General features: G+C 38.0%; 1 protein-coding gene across 1 annotated transcript in view; it reads left to right on the forward strand.

The window, feature by feature from the left end:
• LOC126185174 (spectrin beta chain, non-erythrocytic 2) overlaps nucleotides 1-8,425 on the forward strand; it is a 315,568-nt gene extending 307,143 nt beyond the window's left edge. Inside the window, exons 67-68 of the mRNA XM_049928020.1 lie at nucleotides 915-946; nucleotides 8,092-8,425. Coding sequence (XP_049783977.1) covers nucleotides 915-946; nucleotides 8,092-8,310 — 251 coding nt within the window. The 3' untranslated portion in view covers nucleotides 8,311-8,425. The remainder of the gene's footprint in view (nucleotides 1-914; nucleotides 947-8,091) is intronic.
• Nucleotides 8,426-18,613: the final 10,188 nt, after the last annotated feature.

Raw genomic sequence — 18,613 nt, forward strand, 5'->3', positions numbered from 1 at the left:
TTCTCCAGATTGGCCAGGAAAATTAGAGGGGGGGGGGGGGGGGCGAGCATATTAAAGACAAAATGTTGTAAGAAACAGAATTTGAGGCTAATCTTTTAAGCTTTTTGTTCACTTTTTAAGGGAAAGTAGTGAATCTCTTTGCCTTATCATTGAATAGTCCACCTCCTTCATGTAGATTAAGTTGGTGTATACAGTCTTCCGTTATTTTTTGGGACAGTTTAAGGCAATAACTGAACAAAGTATTACATTAATGCATAATGTGTGTAGCCTTTTACCAGTTTTCTAAACTACAGCTAATGCAAGTATTATTTAATAGTCTGATTTTTTTTTTTAGTGCCCCGGATTTGATATGTAGCTGGGAACTCATTAATGTGCAGGAATTAAGTAATTTAAAATTTGACACATTATTTATTTGTTGTATTGTCATTGCCTACTTCATCAGATTACCTGTCTCAAATTTAGATATTTGGTGCATAGCTTTAAAAAAAATGAAAAATTTTCCAGCATAAAAAATTGAATGGAAAAAGATCTTTTTCCGTAAAGTAGAAATAGCCTTGTAACAGATGTTGAGCATAAGGTTAATGGGGCAGTTTAGTACATGGAACAGAGAAACAAACTGAATTAGCAATCTTAATGGTGCCACCCACACAACTGTATTACTGTGAAATGGAAATCTGAAATACAAAGAAAACAAAACTTAAAACTACAGTTGATAAACTGGAACTCCTAAAAAGGGCATGCAGGCGAAGTATAATATATGAAGTAAGAATAATTCAGATTAATTTCAAAATAGTTAATTATTTTGTTTTTATAGAATGTTATTTTTCATAATATAATGGAGGACCACTTGATTGGTGTTTCTATGTTACGTCATTTGTGTTCTTATTCTTACAATATTTTTCTTTTTGTTTCAGTTTATGGGAACATCACACCACAAGCTAGACAGGTAATATGACTGCTCAAGATAATATACACTGCCTGACAAAGAAAGTGAAGCTCCCTGAAGGGGAGGGATAAATGAAATGTTGAAGGTTGATAGAGCAGGCATTGTTATTTCAGCAGTTACAAAACTGAGTTAAATTTATAAAGAACTTGGCAGTATGAGCTCATTTGTCAGTATGACATGGCGCCACCTCTGGGCTGGATGCATGCACTAATTTTGCTGGGAAGGGTGTCGTAAAGCCATTGTACCCACTCCTGAGACAAGCTGCTCCACCACTCTAGTAACAGGTCCTTGATATCCCGGATGCTAGCACTGGGACGGAGTTGATGTCTGCGCTTGTCCCACATAGGTTCTATTGGGGACAGAATGGGGATCTTGCTGAGCATGAGAGTATCTCAACATCACGCAGACAGTTCATAGCCGTGTGTGAATGTGCATTGTCCTGTTGAAGAATGACCATGATACTGTCACATGAGAGGTAACACATGAGGGCGCAGGATGTCCATGATGTACTGTGTTGCCAGGATTCCCTCACTCACTACCCACCCTGATCTCTGATAGATCCCCACATCATGACATGAGGAGTAACACTGTTGTGCCTCTTGAAAACAGTGAGAGAATGGGACCCTTCATCAAGCTGTCTCAGTACTCACCGATGATGTTCATCCAGTGTAGAGCAGAACCGCAATTGATGGCTGAACACACCGCAATATCACCAGCAGTCCATGCTTTCTGATCACAGCACCAGTCCAAATACAGCCATTTGTATTGTGTTGTTAACGGCCACCTACCCACGGTTCCGCAATGCTCTAGTCTGGCTGCTGGTAGTATTTGGCAAATGGTGCAGGAGGACACAGACTGTTGCAATGTTGTCCTCAGATGTCAGGTGCAGATGCCAAGGGGCTATGATGTGTTTGGTGCACAGTGCAGTGCTCCTCTCCTGTGATGGCCAGGTGTGGCCGCTCAGTATCTGGAAGATGAGTGTGCCTGCTCTCACATCCCCATGCAGTCTAACATCGCACCAGTGTCACATCCAGATACTCCACAAAGCTGAATATTGTGCAATTTGATCAGCTGGCCAGATTGAGACCCATAGTGAGACCCTCTTCAACTCTCTCAGGTGTTGATAATTCTGTCTTGTATGTGTAAGCAGGATCTCCATCTTCTACAGTAATCACTCAGTATCTGATGTTGTTCACAACCCTTCTATACCCTACCAGGCACAGTAGCAACAATAATGTACTCTGGTGGCCATTCTACCTGTCACAGAGAATTGCGACTGTAATTATTTACATACCCACTGACTGACTGTACGTATACAATACGTGACCACGTCTTGTGGGTGCGTCACTTTTTTTGTCAGGCAGTGCAGGTGTACCATTAAAAATGAATAAATCACTTAAAATACTTTGCTCTATTTTGTGTGTGTTACTTCTGCAGTGACTTTTTGCAGTGAACCTCATAAATTTAGTGGTACATGTTAAGACACAAATATAAGATTTGCAGACAAACCTTGATACAAAATATTTTATTTGTTTTGCTCTAATACACTGACAGAAAAAAAAAATTATCGCATTGCCAAGGAGGAGTTGTGCGACATGGTTGAAAGTTTGTAGGTATGTTCCTACATCCGAAAGATGATGTCATTTCAAATTTTGCACCAATCACATAAGAGTGATGCTAGTAGTGCCACTATGAGGATGTAAATCAAGTTTGCTGTAAACACATGCTGTAATGGTCATCAGTGCTAGTTACCTTTGAGATTGGACATGAGATGATGATAGTCAACAATGCCTTTAAGGCAGCAAAGACACCATCATCAACACCTCAACGGGTTTGAATGAGATCAAATAATAGGGTGACAAGAAGCTGGATCCCTCTGCAGTATTGCAGAAAGACATGACATGAATGTAGCCACTGTACATGACTGCTGGCAGTCATGATCAAAATAATGTACGGTCACAAGAAGAGTCTTCTCTGGATGGCCACATTGTTGTACCAAGAGGGAAGACCATTGTGTTCAGCGTATGGCTGTGGCATATCATTCTGCATCTGCAGTAGCAATTTCGGTAGCAGCAGTCATCACAGTGACACAACAAACTGTTACAAATCGGTTTCTTAAAGGACAGGTCTGAGCCCAGATGCTCTGTAGTGTGCATTCTACTGACCCCAAACCACCACCATTTGCGATGTAAGTGATGTCAAGGGAGAGCTCGTTAGAGGGCAGGGTGGAGGTCAGGTGGGTTTTCTGATGAAAGCAGGTTTTGCCTCGGTGCCAGTGATGGCTGTGTGTTGGCTAGGAGGAGGCCAGTTGAGACCTGCAACCAACCTGTCATTGTGCTAGACACACTGGACCTGCACCTGTAGGTATGGTCTGAGGTGTGATTTTGCATGATAGCAGGAGCACTCTAGTGGTTATCCCATGCACCCTGACTGATAATTTGTACATCAGTCTAGTGATTCAACCTGTTGTACTGCCATTCGTGAACAGCATTCCGGGGGATATTTTCGAATAGGATAACGCTTGCTCACATACCACTGTTCTAATCCAACATGCTCTACAGTGTGTCAACATGTTGCCGTGGCCTGCTCAATCACCAGATCTGTCTCAAAGGGAACACATATGGGACATCATTGGACGACGACTCCAGCATCATCAGCAAACAGCATTAACCATCCCTGTATTGCCCCACCAAGAGCAACAGGCATGGAACTCCATCCCACAGACTGACATCCACACCTGTACAACATCTGTACAATACAATGCATACATGTTTGCATTCTTGCATTCAACATCCTGGTGGTTATACCGGTTATTAATGTACCAACATTACACATTTGTGATGGATTATCTCGAACTTGCATTACCTGTGATCTTGCTGTGTTAATCACTTAAATATGTTACCCAGACAAACGTATTCCCAAAATTTCATTATTCTACATTAATTAATTTTTGGTATCATGATATTTTTTTTCTGTCAGTGTATATTCAGTACGTGTCTGACCACAAACCCAAGCATTAGCATTTTTTAGTCCTTTATCACATCTTTCACTTCTGGCAGTGATTTGTTAATGTGAAAAATTATAAGTTGACCCATCATTTGGAATTCACAATCCACATTAAAATGTATGTCCTCTATAATTGTTTGAGTCAAGCAGATCAAAGTCAGAAGTCAAAGTCACACTATCTCCAATAGGACAGTAAAGCACTGTTGCTTTCAACATGTGTCTGTGGCACATTGTACTGCAACTGCAGCAGTAATCTGAGCAGCAGTTGGCATCACAGTGTTGAGGACAGATTCACTCAGTTACATTTAACAGAATATTAATATCATTGCTATATTTTTAATTATGGTAGAACTTTGAAAAAATTAGTTTTGGTAAAACAAAAGCTTTTTTGTTTATTTTTGTTAAAGAAATTTCGACAGTTGACTCTAGATTTGTATTTATTATGATATACATTCAAATAGCATAAATTTCTTTCAAAAAGTTTTGCGTGACTGTGGTCCCTCATGAGGGAAAAATATGAAAATCAAATGGTGTTTTCACATCAAGGCAAATCCTCAAATCCTACATTTTTTCTTGCAGGCTTGAATCGAGCAAAAAGTGTGTAATAATTCTTAGGTTGGAAGCTTTATAATTCAGACTGCCAGTGATAAATGGAAAAAAATTATCATATCTGTGTAGATTTTATCAGAAAGTAATTGATTTTTGGCAAAAAAAAAGTACTGGGATAGTTTTGTGTAATAACTGGAAAAATTCACTTTTCATCTTGAGGGTTGGAGAAAAAAGAAAGCTTATCCTGTTAAGAGACATTTGAAAAAATGCAGGAATGTTGTTCTGAAATTGGTCTTAATAGCTTAAGAAACAAGCATGCATTCAAAAGGAGAACTGGCTTACTCATTGTAGCTTTTGATATGGTTCCAGTATCACTGCAAAATGTTCTAGGCTGTTGGTTGAGGCAGACTGGCTGTTTAGGCATTTAGGAAGGTTACCATACCAAAGCACACTCAACACCATTACTTGAAGTGGCACTAGATCAGAATAGCATTTTGTGGGGAATAGGATGTTGTAGAGTTAAGTGAAAAATCTAATTGTTGGTTCATTGGTGCAAGAAAAAGGCTGTTGGAAGATCTTAATTAATATGATCTGATGCAGACTATGTTTTTTTGCAACCAGGGTGCAGGGGAACAGTAGAACAACTGTAGACAATATTTCTATTCATTCTTCATTACTAGATGGGCATTCTGTTAGTAAAAGGGTGACTGGCCTTTCAGACAGTGATGTACAGATTTTAACACTAAAAGGTGTTTGTACTTGAACAAATGTTATATATAATTATAGACTATGTAGAAAAGCTAATCCAACAGCAGTAGAGGGTTTTTTAAAACCTTGTTAATGAACAATAGTGGCAGGATGTTTATAGCGCCAATAATATAGATGACAAATTTGCCTTCCTTAACACATTTCTCATGCTCTTTAAAAGTTGCTTTCCATTAGAACATTCTAAACAGGGTACCAGCAGTAAGTGGCAGCCTGGGTGTCTGACTAGTGGGACAAGGATATTGTGTAGAACAAAGTGGAAATTATATCAAAATGTTATAAGTAGTCACACTTGAGCTAGAGTAACCCATTACAAACAGTATTGTAGAGTGCTTAAAATATTGTTATGAAGGCAAAGAGCATGTGGTACACAAATAGAATAGCTAATTCACAGGATAAAATTAAAACCATATGGTCAGTCTTGAAGGAAGTGTCTGGTCAGCAGCACAAGGTCAACGATATAAAGTCAGTTCATAGTAACTTGTACAAACTAAGTTTTTATTTAATACACCAGCAATCCTCAGAAAGTGATCATTAAATACTGTACATATATATGACTGATCAGTAACTTTAATAACAGACAACAGAAGGTCATTCTGCACAGTGTTGACAATGGCTATGATGTGGGGTCTGAGTGGGACCAGTTAAATAGTTAAATGGGGGGGGGGGGGGGGTTGCCCCAGGGATCAGTGTTGGAGCTGCTCCTGTTCCTTACTTATATAAATTTGAGGGATAAAGGGACCAAACTACAGGGTCATCAGTCCCACAAAATAGCAAAAATAATATTGAGGAAATACTGAAATAAACATTCTCAGTGTTCTGTTGTACCACTAGAAATACATTTGCATAGTCATATTCAGGTGTCCTGTGGAGTGATTTGCTGATAAAAGTAAACCCAGCAGGCCCCATGTTGATTTACTTGTATGTGAAGATAAAGTGCCACATTTGGTGGATTTCATATTTGTGTTTGTGTAATATCAGAGAGACTTACAGAGAAAAAGAGAAGGTGTTGTATGAGTATCAAGAGTTCAGTGGCAAGCCACTACTAAGCAAAGAAGAGAAAGCTGAAAAGTTGAAAGAATATGTACAACATCTATATACATGAAACAAACTTGAGAACAATATAATAGAAAGAGAAGAGGAGATGTGTGAAAACGAAGTGGGAGGTGTGGTACTCTGAGAGAGACATAAATGGAAACAAGGCTCTATGAGTAGATAACATTCCTCCAGAATTATTGAGATCCTTGTGAGAACCAGCCATGACAATGTTATTCAATCTGGTGTGTGAGATATTAGACAGACTTCAGGAAGAATGTAATAATTCCAATTCCAAAGGAGGCAGGTGCTGACAGGTGTGATAATACCAAGTCATCAGTGTAATAAGCCATGGATGCAAAATATTGACATGAATTACTTACAGGAGAATGGAAAAACTGGTAGAAGCCTACCTCACGAAAGAGTCCCAAGACTTGTCCTCGAAGATACATTGAAGAAAGGCAAACATACATATAGAGAAAGGTTTGGGCAATGTTTATTGGACTACACTCTTTGAAATTTTGAAGGTAACAGAGATAACAAACAGGAAGTGAAGGATTGTTTTTAACGTGTACAGAAACGAGACTTCAGTTGAAAGAATTGAAGTACCTGAAAGGAACGCCATAGTTCAGGAGGGAGTGAGGCATGGTTGTACTCTATCCTTGATGTTATTCGGTCTGTACAGTGAGCAAGCTGTGATGAAAACTGAGGAGAAATTTGAAAAGGGAATTACAATTAAGGGAGAATGAAATAAAAATTTCGAGGTTTGCCAATAATATTGTAATTCTGGCAGAGATGGCAAAGGACTAGGAAGAGCAGTTGAATGGAGTGACTAGAATCTTGAGAACAGATTATATTATGAGCATCAGTAATGCTAAAAGAAGGGTAATGGAATGTAGTTAGATTAAATAAGGCAATGTTGAGGGCATTAGATGAAGAAATGAGACACTAAAAGTATAGTACATGAGTTTTTCTGTTTGGGTGGCAAACTAACTGATGATGCCTCAAGTGCAAAGGATATAAAAAGAAGACAGGCAACAGTAAGAAAAGCATTTTTAAACAAGAGGAAATTGTAATCTAATATTTTTAGTGTCACAAAGTATTCTCTTGAGTTATTTGTCTGAAGAATAGCCTTTAACGGAAGTGAAACATTGCTGATAAGCAGTACAAAGAAGAAGAGAATAGACACTTTTGAAATATGATGCAGAATCCTGACAGTTAGATGGGTAGATTGAATAGCAAATCAGGTGGTGCAAATCAAATTAGGGAAAAAAAGAAATTTATGCCACGATTTAACTAAAAGAAGAATCAGTTGATAGGACACATCCTGAGCCATAAATTAATTTTTAAATTTGATAATAGAAGGAAATATATGCATTGAGGATGATGGGAGAGGAGGGGTGGGGTGGGGGTGGGGGGGGGGGTGTATCTCTCATATAATTTTAACCTTATATGTGAAAGATTAGTTTCAGAGCTTATTTCATGTGTTCTATTATATACCCTTTGTTTTATTCCTGCTTTTACTACATATTCTTCATGTACTTCATTGGTATGTTTTTTTTTAATTCTGTGAAAATACGAAGTTCATTTTGTTACATGGATAATTGTAGGCTCACTGACACCACCTGGAAGATGTAGTTAGTAAATAAGAGGAAGTAAAGAACTTAACACTTGCATTTGGACAATTATTCCTCTGCTGAATTGTTAAAACCAAAATGTTTGTTTATTACTTTTCTATATTATCATTATATGCTACAGGTGGACATGACTAATGTGTATCTTTTCTGCAGGCATCACTGCCACCAGACTACAGTTCTCGACTATCATCTTTATCAGCATACAGTGCCAGTTCTGGGCCTGGAGGAGCTGGTGGATTGGAGGGTCAACGTCCTAGTGAGAGCTCGTCTGAGAGTGAACAGCATGCACCCAGTACACGCAAGGATAAAGACAAACGAACCAGTAATGTCCTCAGCAAACTGTTCCGTCAGAAACGTGCTACACATCTTTGAGTGTTATTTGTGGTGAAGTGCACTGCCAGTTTCCATGTGGACGGCTTAAGCCGAGGCAAACTTAATAGTAGTGTTATGGAGAAAAGTGCAGCTATGGTCTCATTAGTACGGCTAATGTGACCTTTATTTTGATATTTATCATGTTACCTTCACAGGTGTTAGGTCAACAAATGTCTCTCCTAAATTGTAAATAGAAGTGAGTGCAGCTACTGGTAAAAAATGGAAAGAGGCAATCATACACCTCCCTCAACATATTGCAAACAGTGGACAAACATGGTGCTTTATTATTTTAATATGTTGAGGAAAGATCTATATACATAAGAAAATTTCAGTTGGCTAGAAGTAGTGTCATACTTTCTTCTGTCATTCTATTTCTGTAATAAAAATAAATTATGAATGTGTTCATAACTTAAATCTTAGCTACATCCCTCTTTCACTACGTGATGTGAAAGTATTTTTGTAAGCACCTCTTTTGTTTCTGGGAAAGTCAACATCGCAGAGCCCTACTAGATAATCTTCATTGGGACCTGTATAATTACAGTTGTAAACTGGACTTACTAAAATATTTATTATCAAATGATCTGTAATTTCTTTTTATCTAAATTTTATGGCATGTGATTTTCTGATACCACTTTTCAAGCAGAACTGAGTACTTCTGTGATAATGTTACATATTTTTCTTTCCCTCTTTCTTTCCTTAAACCCTCTGAGGTAACAGACAGTTTACGAAAAGTTACAGGTGATGTAATTAAATATTTGTAAGAAAAATGTAATCACTGCAAATACATTTTTTATTTCTTAGGATTGTCTTGACAGTATTGACACATTATTGACATTTGAAATGCTGTAGTAAGGACTTGAAAAGAACCCCCATGAAATAACAAAATATGTTCACCAAAAACTCCATGTAAATAAGAAATGGTAACCTTAATATATGCCATTTGCTACATTATCTCCGTTACGCGTAACCATGCCCCACCCATCTTTCCTCCCAATCCCCTTAGAGTACTTATAGATACAGCATTTTGGCAGCTCGCACAATGATTGAATGCTAATTTTGTAAAATATGTTCTTAAGTGCTCCTCATTGATACCAAGTGACATTTTTTCCAATAACTGTTATATGCTGCCTCCTGAAACAATGAGACTGGAAAAAATGAAACTGAGTTTGCAATAATTATCTTGTCCTTTCTCACCAACTGCATACCTGACTGAAAAAAGGAGGCTAACCTGGCATTTGAATAATTCTTGTCAGACACTGCTGTCATAGATGCATTTTAATTAATATACCGAGACTCAGATACTGTACTAATACAAAATATTTTTGAATAAGTCCAAGTTTCAACTAAAATAGAGTGAAAAACAGAAATCATAACAATGTTGTCATTAGTTTATTTACAAAACATATAATGGGACTGTATGTGTAGTGCAATATCATTTGAAAGATCAGTATTGGTATGGAAAACTGAATATGAGAAATCCAATTTATGCTGATTGTCTAAATCAACTACTGTGAGCAGTGGTCACAGCCAAATTTCACAGATTATAACAGTGTATAAACAGCAAACAACACAGCAGATCCTACACCAGTTCAGTGCTGCACAACAACAACTTGTTTGCAGCCATGTAACTCAGAGATCCTACACCTCACTACAAGGTACGGGTGCTTCTGCCGCACATGTATTCCCTTGCTCACTGCATGTGACAGGTCACAGAACTATAGACTGTTTGCATAGTACTGAAAAAGGGCACCTGGACTGACAAGTCTTGGCACACGTTGGTAAATGATGATGGCAGGGAATAAGTATGCCGAAAAGGCAGTAGCAGTTGATCAGAGGAGGCAAATAAGGTCAAGCTGCCTCACTTTTCTGTGGTAGAAGCGACAGTAGTAATAGCAATAATTGTTTTTACAATAAACCTTTATGCACTTTTGTCAGCGAGAGCAAAAGAAGTTAATTTGTGTTGTTTCTTCTGAACTCCATAATTAGAGAGCAAATCAAAGTGTGAAAGCTTAACTCTAACCTGAGACAGCCAGAGGTGCGAAGCATATGGCAAGGAGGCCAGTCATGTGCTAGGCCACCTGTAAATGCTTGGTTGCCGTGGTAACCTAACATTATTACTACTAGGGACAGAAGAAGGGGGAAAAGGGGGGGGTTACAAACTGCCTTAGCCATGTTGCTGTGCACATCAGTGGTACAGGAGGCCAGCAGCTGTAGAGCTGCCTCTCTAGGTTTCTCTTACATTAGTTGTCTTGTGTGCAGTGAATTTGGATGATGCCCTACCTTGTCCAAGGACTAATGTAATGCTTTCAAGTGAGGACATCATTTTTTCCTTGTAGGGGCTTTCATTTTCAAGGAGATGTGAAACTGAACGACATTAAATTTTGAAGAAAGAATGTCTAACACCGGCACTACACTTTCTTCTGAAAAATAAGTTCAAAACATGTATAGTCAAAAGTTAACAGTCTGGGCAGTACAAGTTATGTGCTAACCCTATGAAAGGAAAACTATTCTGCTGGCCAGGTTTGCTCTTAAGTATAAGAAAAAGCTACATGGTTTGCTGAGGGTTTTGATGATGTGAAGAATCTGTCCAGAGGTTTAGCATTGCATGCTTATTCCAGAGATAGACTAAGTAGTTTTATTTCATTTTAAGAAGTATGCAAACAAGCATTTATTATTTCAGAGCTACTTAATGAATACTACAAACAACAAAGTGAATGCTAACAGAGAGATTGTGAAAATTCTAATTGATGTTGCAAGTCTTGTGTAAGCAGGAGCTAGTTTTCAGAAGTCATGGAGAGACAGAAGACTCACTGAATCCTGGAAATTTCAGAGCCATCTTTAAACTTGTTCTAAACAGAAATTAAGATTTGAAAGCAAACTGGAAGAAAATGGGCTATTTATGGGGATTTTCAAAAACTTTGCAGAATGAACTGAGTGAATGTATAAATGAGATGATTTGTGAATGTATGCATTAGAGTTTGGATAGAACCTCATTTTGTGCCTCCATTTTGAACAAAGGAACAGATGTTTCAAAGTCACAATGCTCTAGGGTTTTGAGACTAGTGGAATCATAAGGTGACATTCAAGAACATTTCTTTGTTTTTCATTATGTTAGCCTAGCTAGAACTTCTGCTGCTTCATTCGCTATACTCAATGGTATGTTTTGGAATTATGATACGAAGAACAAAGTGGTGGGCCAAACCTATGATGGTGCTTCTGTTCTGTCAGGAGAATTAAATGGCCAGCAAACTAAGGTCTGTGAAATAGCCCCTGAAGCTCTCTTTACTTATTGTTTTGCTCAATGTTCAGGATTTTTTTCATCCATGCTTCATGATGTTCCTGCTTTCTGTCACCAGTCTTCCAAATGTGCAGCAGTTCTCAACAGTCTTGTTGGTAAATGCATTCCTTCAAATAGCAAAACAAGTGGGAACTGTAACGCCAAAATAAAATCTGCCAAGCACAAAATCATCTGGTGCTAACTGAGGTTTTAAATGAAGTAACTGAAGTCCAGATGCTAGTGCAACAACTATGAAAGAAGCCTGTGGATTTCAAAAATAGCCTCCTAGGCATTAACTTTGTTTCTTTTCTATCTGTTTTACAAAGTATTTTTAAAAACTGAACTGCTTTATTATTCAGAAAAAAAACCAGTGATGCACAATTTTGTAACAATGCTGTCTCAGAATGCATAGCTTACTTGAAAAACTTAAGAAATGAAGATAAATTGATCGACTTTTTAAATTCCATGAAATGCTCTATTAATTCGCAACCTGAAGCACATCATGATAAACTGCTGTTTTATAAGTGAGGTGATGGTACTCAGCTTGGCAGTTATGCTCAGTGTTTCCCTGTACACAGTTTGGATTTGTTATTGTGCATCCTTCAGTTGCTTTTGTTTACATTTAGAACTGGAGACTGTCTTTTCTTCCCAGCATTAGGAAACATTTCACTCTCCCTGTTTGGGATACATTATCAAAAGAATGATTGAGAATGGAATGGATCAAATTCCTCCAGAAGCCTTCAGACTATTTTGTCTAGCTACCACAATTCCTGCAACAATGTTTCAGTTGAAGGGAGTTTTCAGAATGAAATTTTCACTCTGCAACAGAGTGTGCACTGATATAAACTTCATGGCAGATTAAAACTGTGTGGCAGACTGAGACTTGAACTCAGGACCTTTACCTTTCATGGGCAAGTGCTCTACCATCAGAGCTACCCAAGTACGACTCACGACCCATCCTCACAGCTTTAATTCTGCCAGTACCTCATCTCCTACCTTCCAAACTTCACAGAAGCTCTCCTGCATTTCTTAACAATGTAGAAAAAGATGGATTGCTATCTACTTTAAAGACTATATGTTAAGTTGCAGACAGGCACAATTAAGACACTTACACATAAGCTTTTGGCCACAGCCTTCATCAGAAAGAGAGGGAGAAATGCACACCATTAATTTACGCAAGCAAGCAAGCACACCTTATGCACACACGACAGCCAGTTCTGGCAGCTCAGACCAGAATGCCAGTGAATAGTATTCTGGTTCTGGTCCAAGCTGCAGGAGTTGGCAGTCATGAGTGTATGAGGTGTGCTTGCTTGCATGAATGAATGGTGTGTGTGTGTGTGGGGGGGGGGGGGGGGGGCGTCTGCAACTTAACATGTCATTTTTATGGCAAGTAGCAATCTGTTTTTCCCTACATTGTCGATATTCCAACTTGCAGTTTCCATTGTTTGATTTTCCTTGTCTTAAATGCATAAAAACATATTTGAGGATCACTTATCAGCTCTTGCTTATACCTTAGTTGAAATACCAGTACCACAAATACTCGAAAGCTGATACACACGGTATGGTAGAGTCATTGAAAAAGTCAGGAAGGAGGAGTATCATCAAGTTAACTTGTTTTACAAGTAACAACACTAAAATACCCCAACTACCAGTTCATTTGTAAATAAAAGTGATTGTAGTAGTAGTAGTAGTAGTAGTTGTTGTTGTTGTTAACAGTAATAGTGGTATTTGTCATAGTAGTAGTAGTAGTAGTAGTAGTAGTAGTAGTAGTAGTACTACTACTACTACTACTACTACTACTACTACTACTACTACTCGGCAACACTAGGTATGTGTACATTACGAGTGAAGGATAGGGGATTTTCGAATACATTTCTTGGCCTCAGAATGTAGCCCCTTGATCCACCACTGCAACAAGACATCATTTAAGCAAGTGATGTATATATTCATCTGTGGAGGACATTTATATAGGATGAAATGTGGTACCTGGTAAGTCAGCCATTGTCTTTCACCAGTAAACATTGCAAGCATGTACTGTCCAGTCATGTGCATCGATTTATATTGCTTCAGCACCTCATAGGTGATTTGTATCTTAGGTAAAACAATTTCCCACACCATCACACTCACATTCTGCCTTAATAAGTTGAGGAACACTAAAGGGATATAAAGATGCTTTTTTCTAGATCACCAGCTTTTCCATGCACCAGAGTACTGCAATCCTGCATATATATATCATGAAATATATTCCTACACCCACACTGCACCTGCCAACTTTGTTCATTTTACATCACATTCCTTTACACTGATGTACCATATATGATCACATTTTTTCATCCTAGAATGTAAAGAAGTACTTTGCATATACCTGTCTTTACATGACATAGTAACATTTGTTGTACTAATATAAAGCTCTCATGTTACCCCAAGTGAGTTTGTTGAAATGGTATGACTTCACCAGAAGGGTGATGGGTGTGACACTCTTTGAAATGTGTGCCATTTTGATGAAACTATTTGACTGGAGACACAATAGTTTAATATTAGTCAAACTCACCTAGAAAGGCCACAAGATCATAATATTTATTGCTGACCATTCTTATTCCTTTTTATTACCCACGATTCCTATTTTGTCTAACATTATAATTTTTGTTATCTATGTTATTGAAATTTTCTATTGATCTAATAGTCTTGCACTACTTAGCCAGATCATTGCCTTTGTTTTCAAATGTCGTCTTGCCACAATTACCCACAAAGTAATTCTCTTCTGATGCATCCTGCTTCCTCCCTTCCCGGCTGGCCGTGTACTGAACAAAATAATGAGAAAAAGAAATGAAACATTCTCTCTCTCTCTCTCTCTCTCTCTCTCTCTCTCTCTCTCTCTATCTATCTATCTATCTATCTGTGTGTGTGTTTTCTTTCATTTTGCCCCTCCCTCCATAAACTAAAAAGGATAAATCAACAGATTGTAAACAGATGAGTATCAGTATTTTGTGACTAGGGTCATCTAAAATCATGTTTGTATGTCTATCTCCTGCTAAACACTTGGAAAATAGTGATTTTTTTAACAGCACTTTGTTAGGACATTTGGGAAATATGTTGAATTTATGTACACAATTCCACATAAACTCTTCTTCATAGATTAACATAGGATGATAAAAAGAGATACAGTCAAGGCAGTATTGTGCAGTGATGCAGTGAGAAGAGTAGTAATTACATCAGGCAACAATTCATGATCTACATGTTTTTGACACAGTTGTCTGTGAGGCTGGTTGGCAAGTATGCTGGTATGTTTGATTATTGCCTCCTGAAGAATGGACATCTCTCTTTGAAATATTGGTGCGTGCTCTATGGCATTCAGATCTAGTAAATATCCAAGCTTCTCCAGTTGTCTATTGTCATCACTTTTCAGTGTTTTGCTAGGGTAGAATGTTCCATGTGAAATTTTCTGCTCACTACACCACAGAACACTGTAACCTTTCTCACCAGTATCTAAGTAAAATACTGTCTCCCTGTGATTAACATAACTGCAAATATACGAAGGAGTATTTGTGGGTCTGAGGCACTCAAAATTGTGGTTGTTTGCTCTCATATTTCTTACTGGACATGACCACATAAAAGGCTTAAACTTGATGCACCTTTTAATTCTAGCAAGATTACATGTCTGCAGAGTTACTACATTCTTCTTCATTACTAGAAAAAAATTGAACACACAGATTTTTTCCTAAAGACTTTCAGGTGAAAATGTTATAAAAACCATAATAGTTAATACACACTTACATAGTGCAGTACATTGTGAAACCTTAATTTGATTGTTATTTTAACACAAGATTTCTCAGCTTGTGTACAAATAAGGCAACATTTTGCTTGTCATCACTGAATGGAGTAAGGTAACAAGTTCTTTTTTACTCCAGTATTTTTGCCACATCTTGCAGGGACTTTTTGCCCATCCAAGGTTTTACAGTTCACTTTTATGTTAGTTGTATGCTCGTATGCTTCCTGTGTACACAATCATCAGTTACCATAAGATAAGAAAGTTATGTGGACCCTGTCTGTGAATTGTGTGCACTTTGTTCTGTTTGTGTGTTTTCAAAACTCTTTTTCCGTTACATATCTGAAGAGGAGATTGGGAACCAGTTGGGCATTTTCTTCCCCAGATTTGGAAAACTGCCTACAGACTATGCTCAAGCTGGCCATCATACTACATCAACAGCCATTATTCTCATCTGCATGTCATGTCTCTCTTTGTCTGATAAGTCAGTGTGCTGCATGGTTTCACTGATGAAGAATTACTGAGGGTGATGGAAGAATCAGATTTTGAGACCTGTGATCCTCCAGTGTTGAAGTTTTCGTATCAAGAAGGTGCAGGTGTGGATGCAACTGGCAGTGACAGCAATGGCAATGACAATGATAATGATAGTGTTGATAATGGTGATGGCAATGGATTTCAAGAAATCTACAACTAGTAGAACTGTAAGCTAAACTGAAGCTTGCCAACCCAAGATTGCATTTACAGGGCACATTCATTCAAAGCAGTTTCATCAACAATCTGCTTGTAACTGTATTTGTGTCACAAACACACCACCCAAAGATATAATGTACTTAACAGAATGGAGCTTGTGGCTGCCAGGGGGCATGTGGTGTCAGATGAGAGGCTCTGCTGAAACCACTTGAGAATATTCAGTTCATGTTCTCAGAAGAAAAAGTCTCCAAAAACCAAATGGAAGATAATATGCTATACACCCACCTGGAAGTGTATTCAGGATTGGAAAGTGGTATAGGTTTGTAATTAATATACATATTCTGGTTCAGAAAAGGAAAAAAAATATCACTTTATTTTGTCATTGGAATTACATAGTGAGAAATGCAAATGGCATGAGAGAAGATAACTCCAGTAGCCCCAGACCCATCTTGGAGGAGAAGGGAAATGCAAAGGTAAAGAAGACTAAGCCATTTAATGTCTACTCTGGAACAGAAGAGAGATTTTTCAGCCATGGCTCTGAGAGCCCTCAGTCCCACAAGTTCTGTGATCCTGCAGTGTGTTTTGATTGGCAAGACAGCTTTGCTGATGATAATCCAACCTATTCCAGGATGAAACAGTCAGTTGTTGACATATCAATGGAAATTTGATGAACAAAAAGGGTGATCTCTTTGCAAAATTGAAATAACAAAAATATCTCACATTTGGGCCCTTGGACACCTTTCACATTTCCTCCCCTCTCCATGAAGGAAGTCATCACAGAAGAAGTCATCTACCTCAATGGGGCCTTAAATCTAGTGATAACTTAATTTATTTTCATTTAACAATTTATAAATGTGAGTCTAATCGTCAAGTCTCTGTGGAGTGCCTACAGTTGGCATTACATTTTGTGATCCATTTTTACTATTGATCGTCTTTAGAAAGCAGCTGTTGCTTTATGATGCATAATAGCCATCTGTGTTTTGATCACTATCAAGTTGCTTGCAAGTATTTTGAATGTCTCGCTCATCTTAAGTGTGATAGAGGTAAAAAATCTTGATACTTCCATGATGTTATTCCTGTCTACAGCTGCATGATAAGACGTCACATTCTTTCCTATGACGTTAGCTAAAATCTTTCTTTATATCTTCCTTGAGGCTAACTGAAGATCATATTACATTGAATGTCTTCTTTTGTTCAACACTAGTGTCAATAGGTGAACACACAGTTTTAACTGCTTGCATAAGGGCCAGAGGTGGACCAATCTGTTATTGACTTCCTCAATTTTTGAAGCTCTTTCTGTTGAATATATCATCCAATCTTTCTGAAATTGTGATCATTTGTTTGTCTGTACAGTACATCATATCTACCAATTCCCATGCCATTTGGATAATTTATTTGTGGTGTTTTTTTTATTTTTTAAATATAGTGTATTTATTCAAATTATACTGTGGTCAGTTTTGGAATCATAAAGTTTCCATCTCCTGAAATCCATAAAGGATGCTCTTATTTATCAAAACTGTACAAATTAGTTGCTAGAAGAATATTTTATAATTAAAGGTCTACACACCTCTCTGAATTGTAGTAAAGGAGTAGCCAACAGCAGGAACAACAACAGGAACTGGACAATGAAAGTGTGACTGAGATTAGAAATGTAATGAAAATAATAAATGGAAGACAGCATTCTTTATTCTGAATTAAATTTACTGAAATTGCCTGAATATGTTGCAGCAGGTTTCATTCTTATGAAGATCAGGCCTGATGTACCTAACTGATACTTCCAATGACATTTTGAGTGAACTACAGTTGGATGCCGCAAAGAGCAGGCAATATGAGGTAGATATTGTTTGGGCTTTCATGATGGAAATACTCCACCCATATATATGAACTGCTCCCCAAAACATCAGGTCTGGAACATATCCAGTCTTTATAGAGGAGAAAACTGGAAATTTGTCACCCAACATATCGCATACTCGGAGGCAAAAAATACATTTAAAGCTGTTCAGCTGCATGCCTTTATGAAGCCATTTGCTTAGGCAATGAAGCGGCCTCTACTTGTGACCAGTGTTGGTTCCCAGACAGTGGCAGCCAATGAAAGCCCAACAACCTGCACCTGTAAATGTAGCTGCAAACCTATGTTGATGACTAAGGCAACAATTATGTGCAGATGAACATATTTTTGAGAAAACCAATGCACTGTCATGCCAGAGAGAAAAGTAGTATCAAATAATAGTTCCAGTGAAACAGTTGCACCAATATCTCCAAAATTCAAGCAATGGGCTGAGAACAACAGGTCCGATATGAAATCATTAGAGCACGCAACCTGTGCCTTGTCTGATGTATTAGTTGCGGACTATTTGTAAAACAATATTAAATGGACGTCGCTGTGTGCCTGAAGAGACCAGCAAGCTCCTAAACAAGGTGAAACTTACCCATTTTGGAGGAGGGACAGAGGGAAAGAAAGATGGTTCCCATGCCACATTGGTACAAGAATAGGATCAGGACTTGGAGAGGAACCACAGCTTCTACCATATGCAGGGTGTGTCACAATTCCTATTACAGGCAGCTATAGG

The sequence above is a fragment of the Schistocerca cancellata genome, chromosome 4 (genome assembly GCF_023864275.1).
Source record: "Schistocerca cancellata isolate TAMUIC-IGC-003103 chromosome 4, iqSchCanc2.1, whole genome shotgun sequence".
NCBI lineage: Eukaryota > Metazoa > Arthropoda > Insecta > Orthoptera > Acrididae > Schistocerca > Schistocerca cancellata.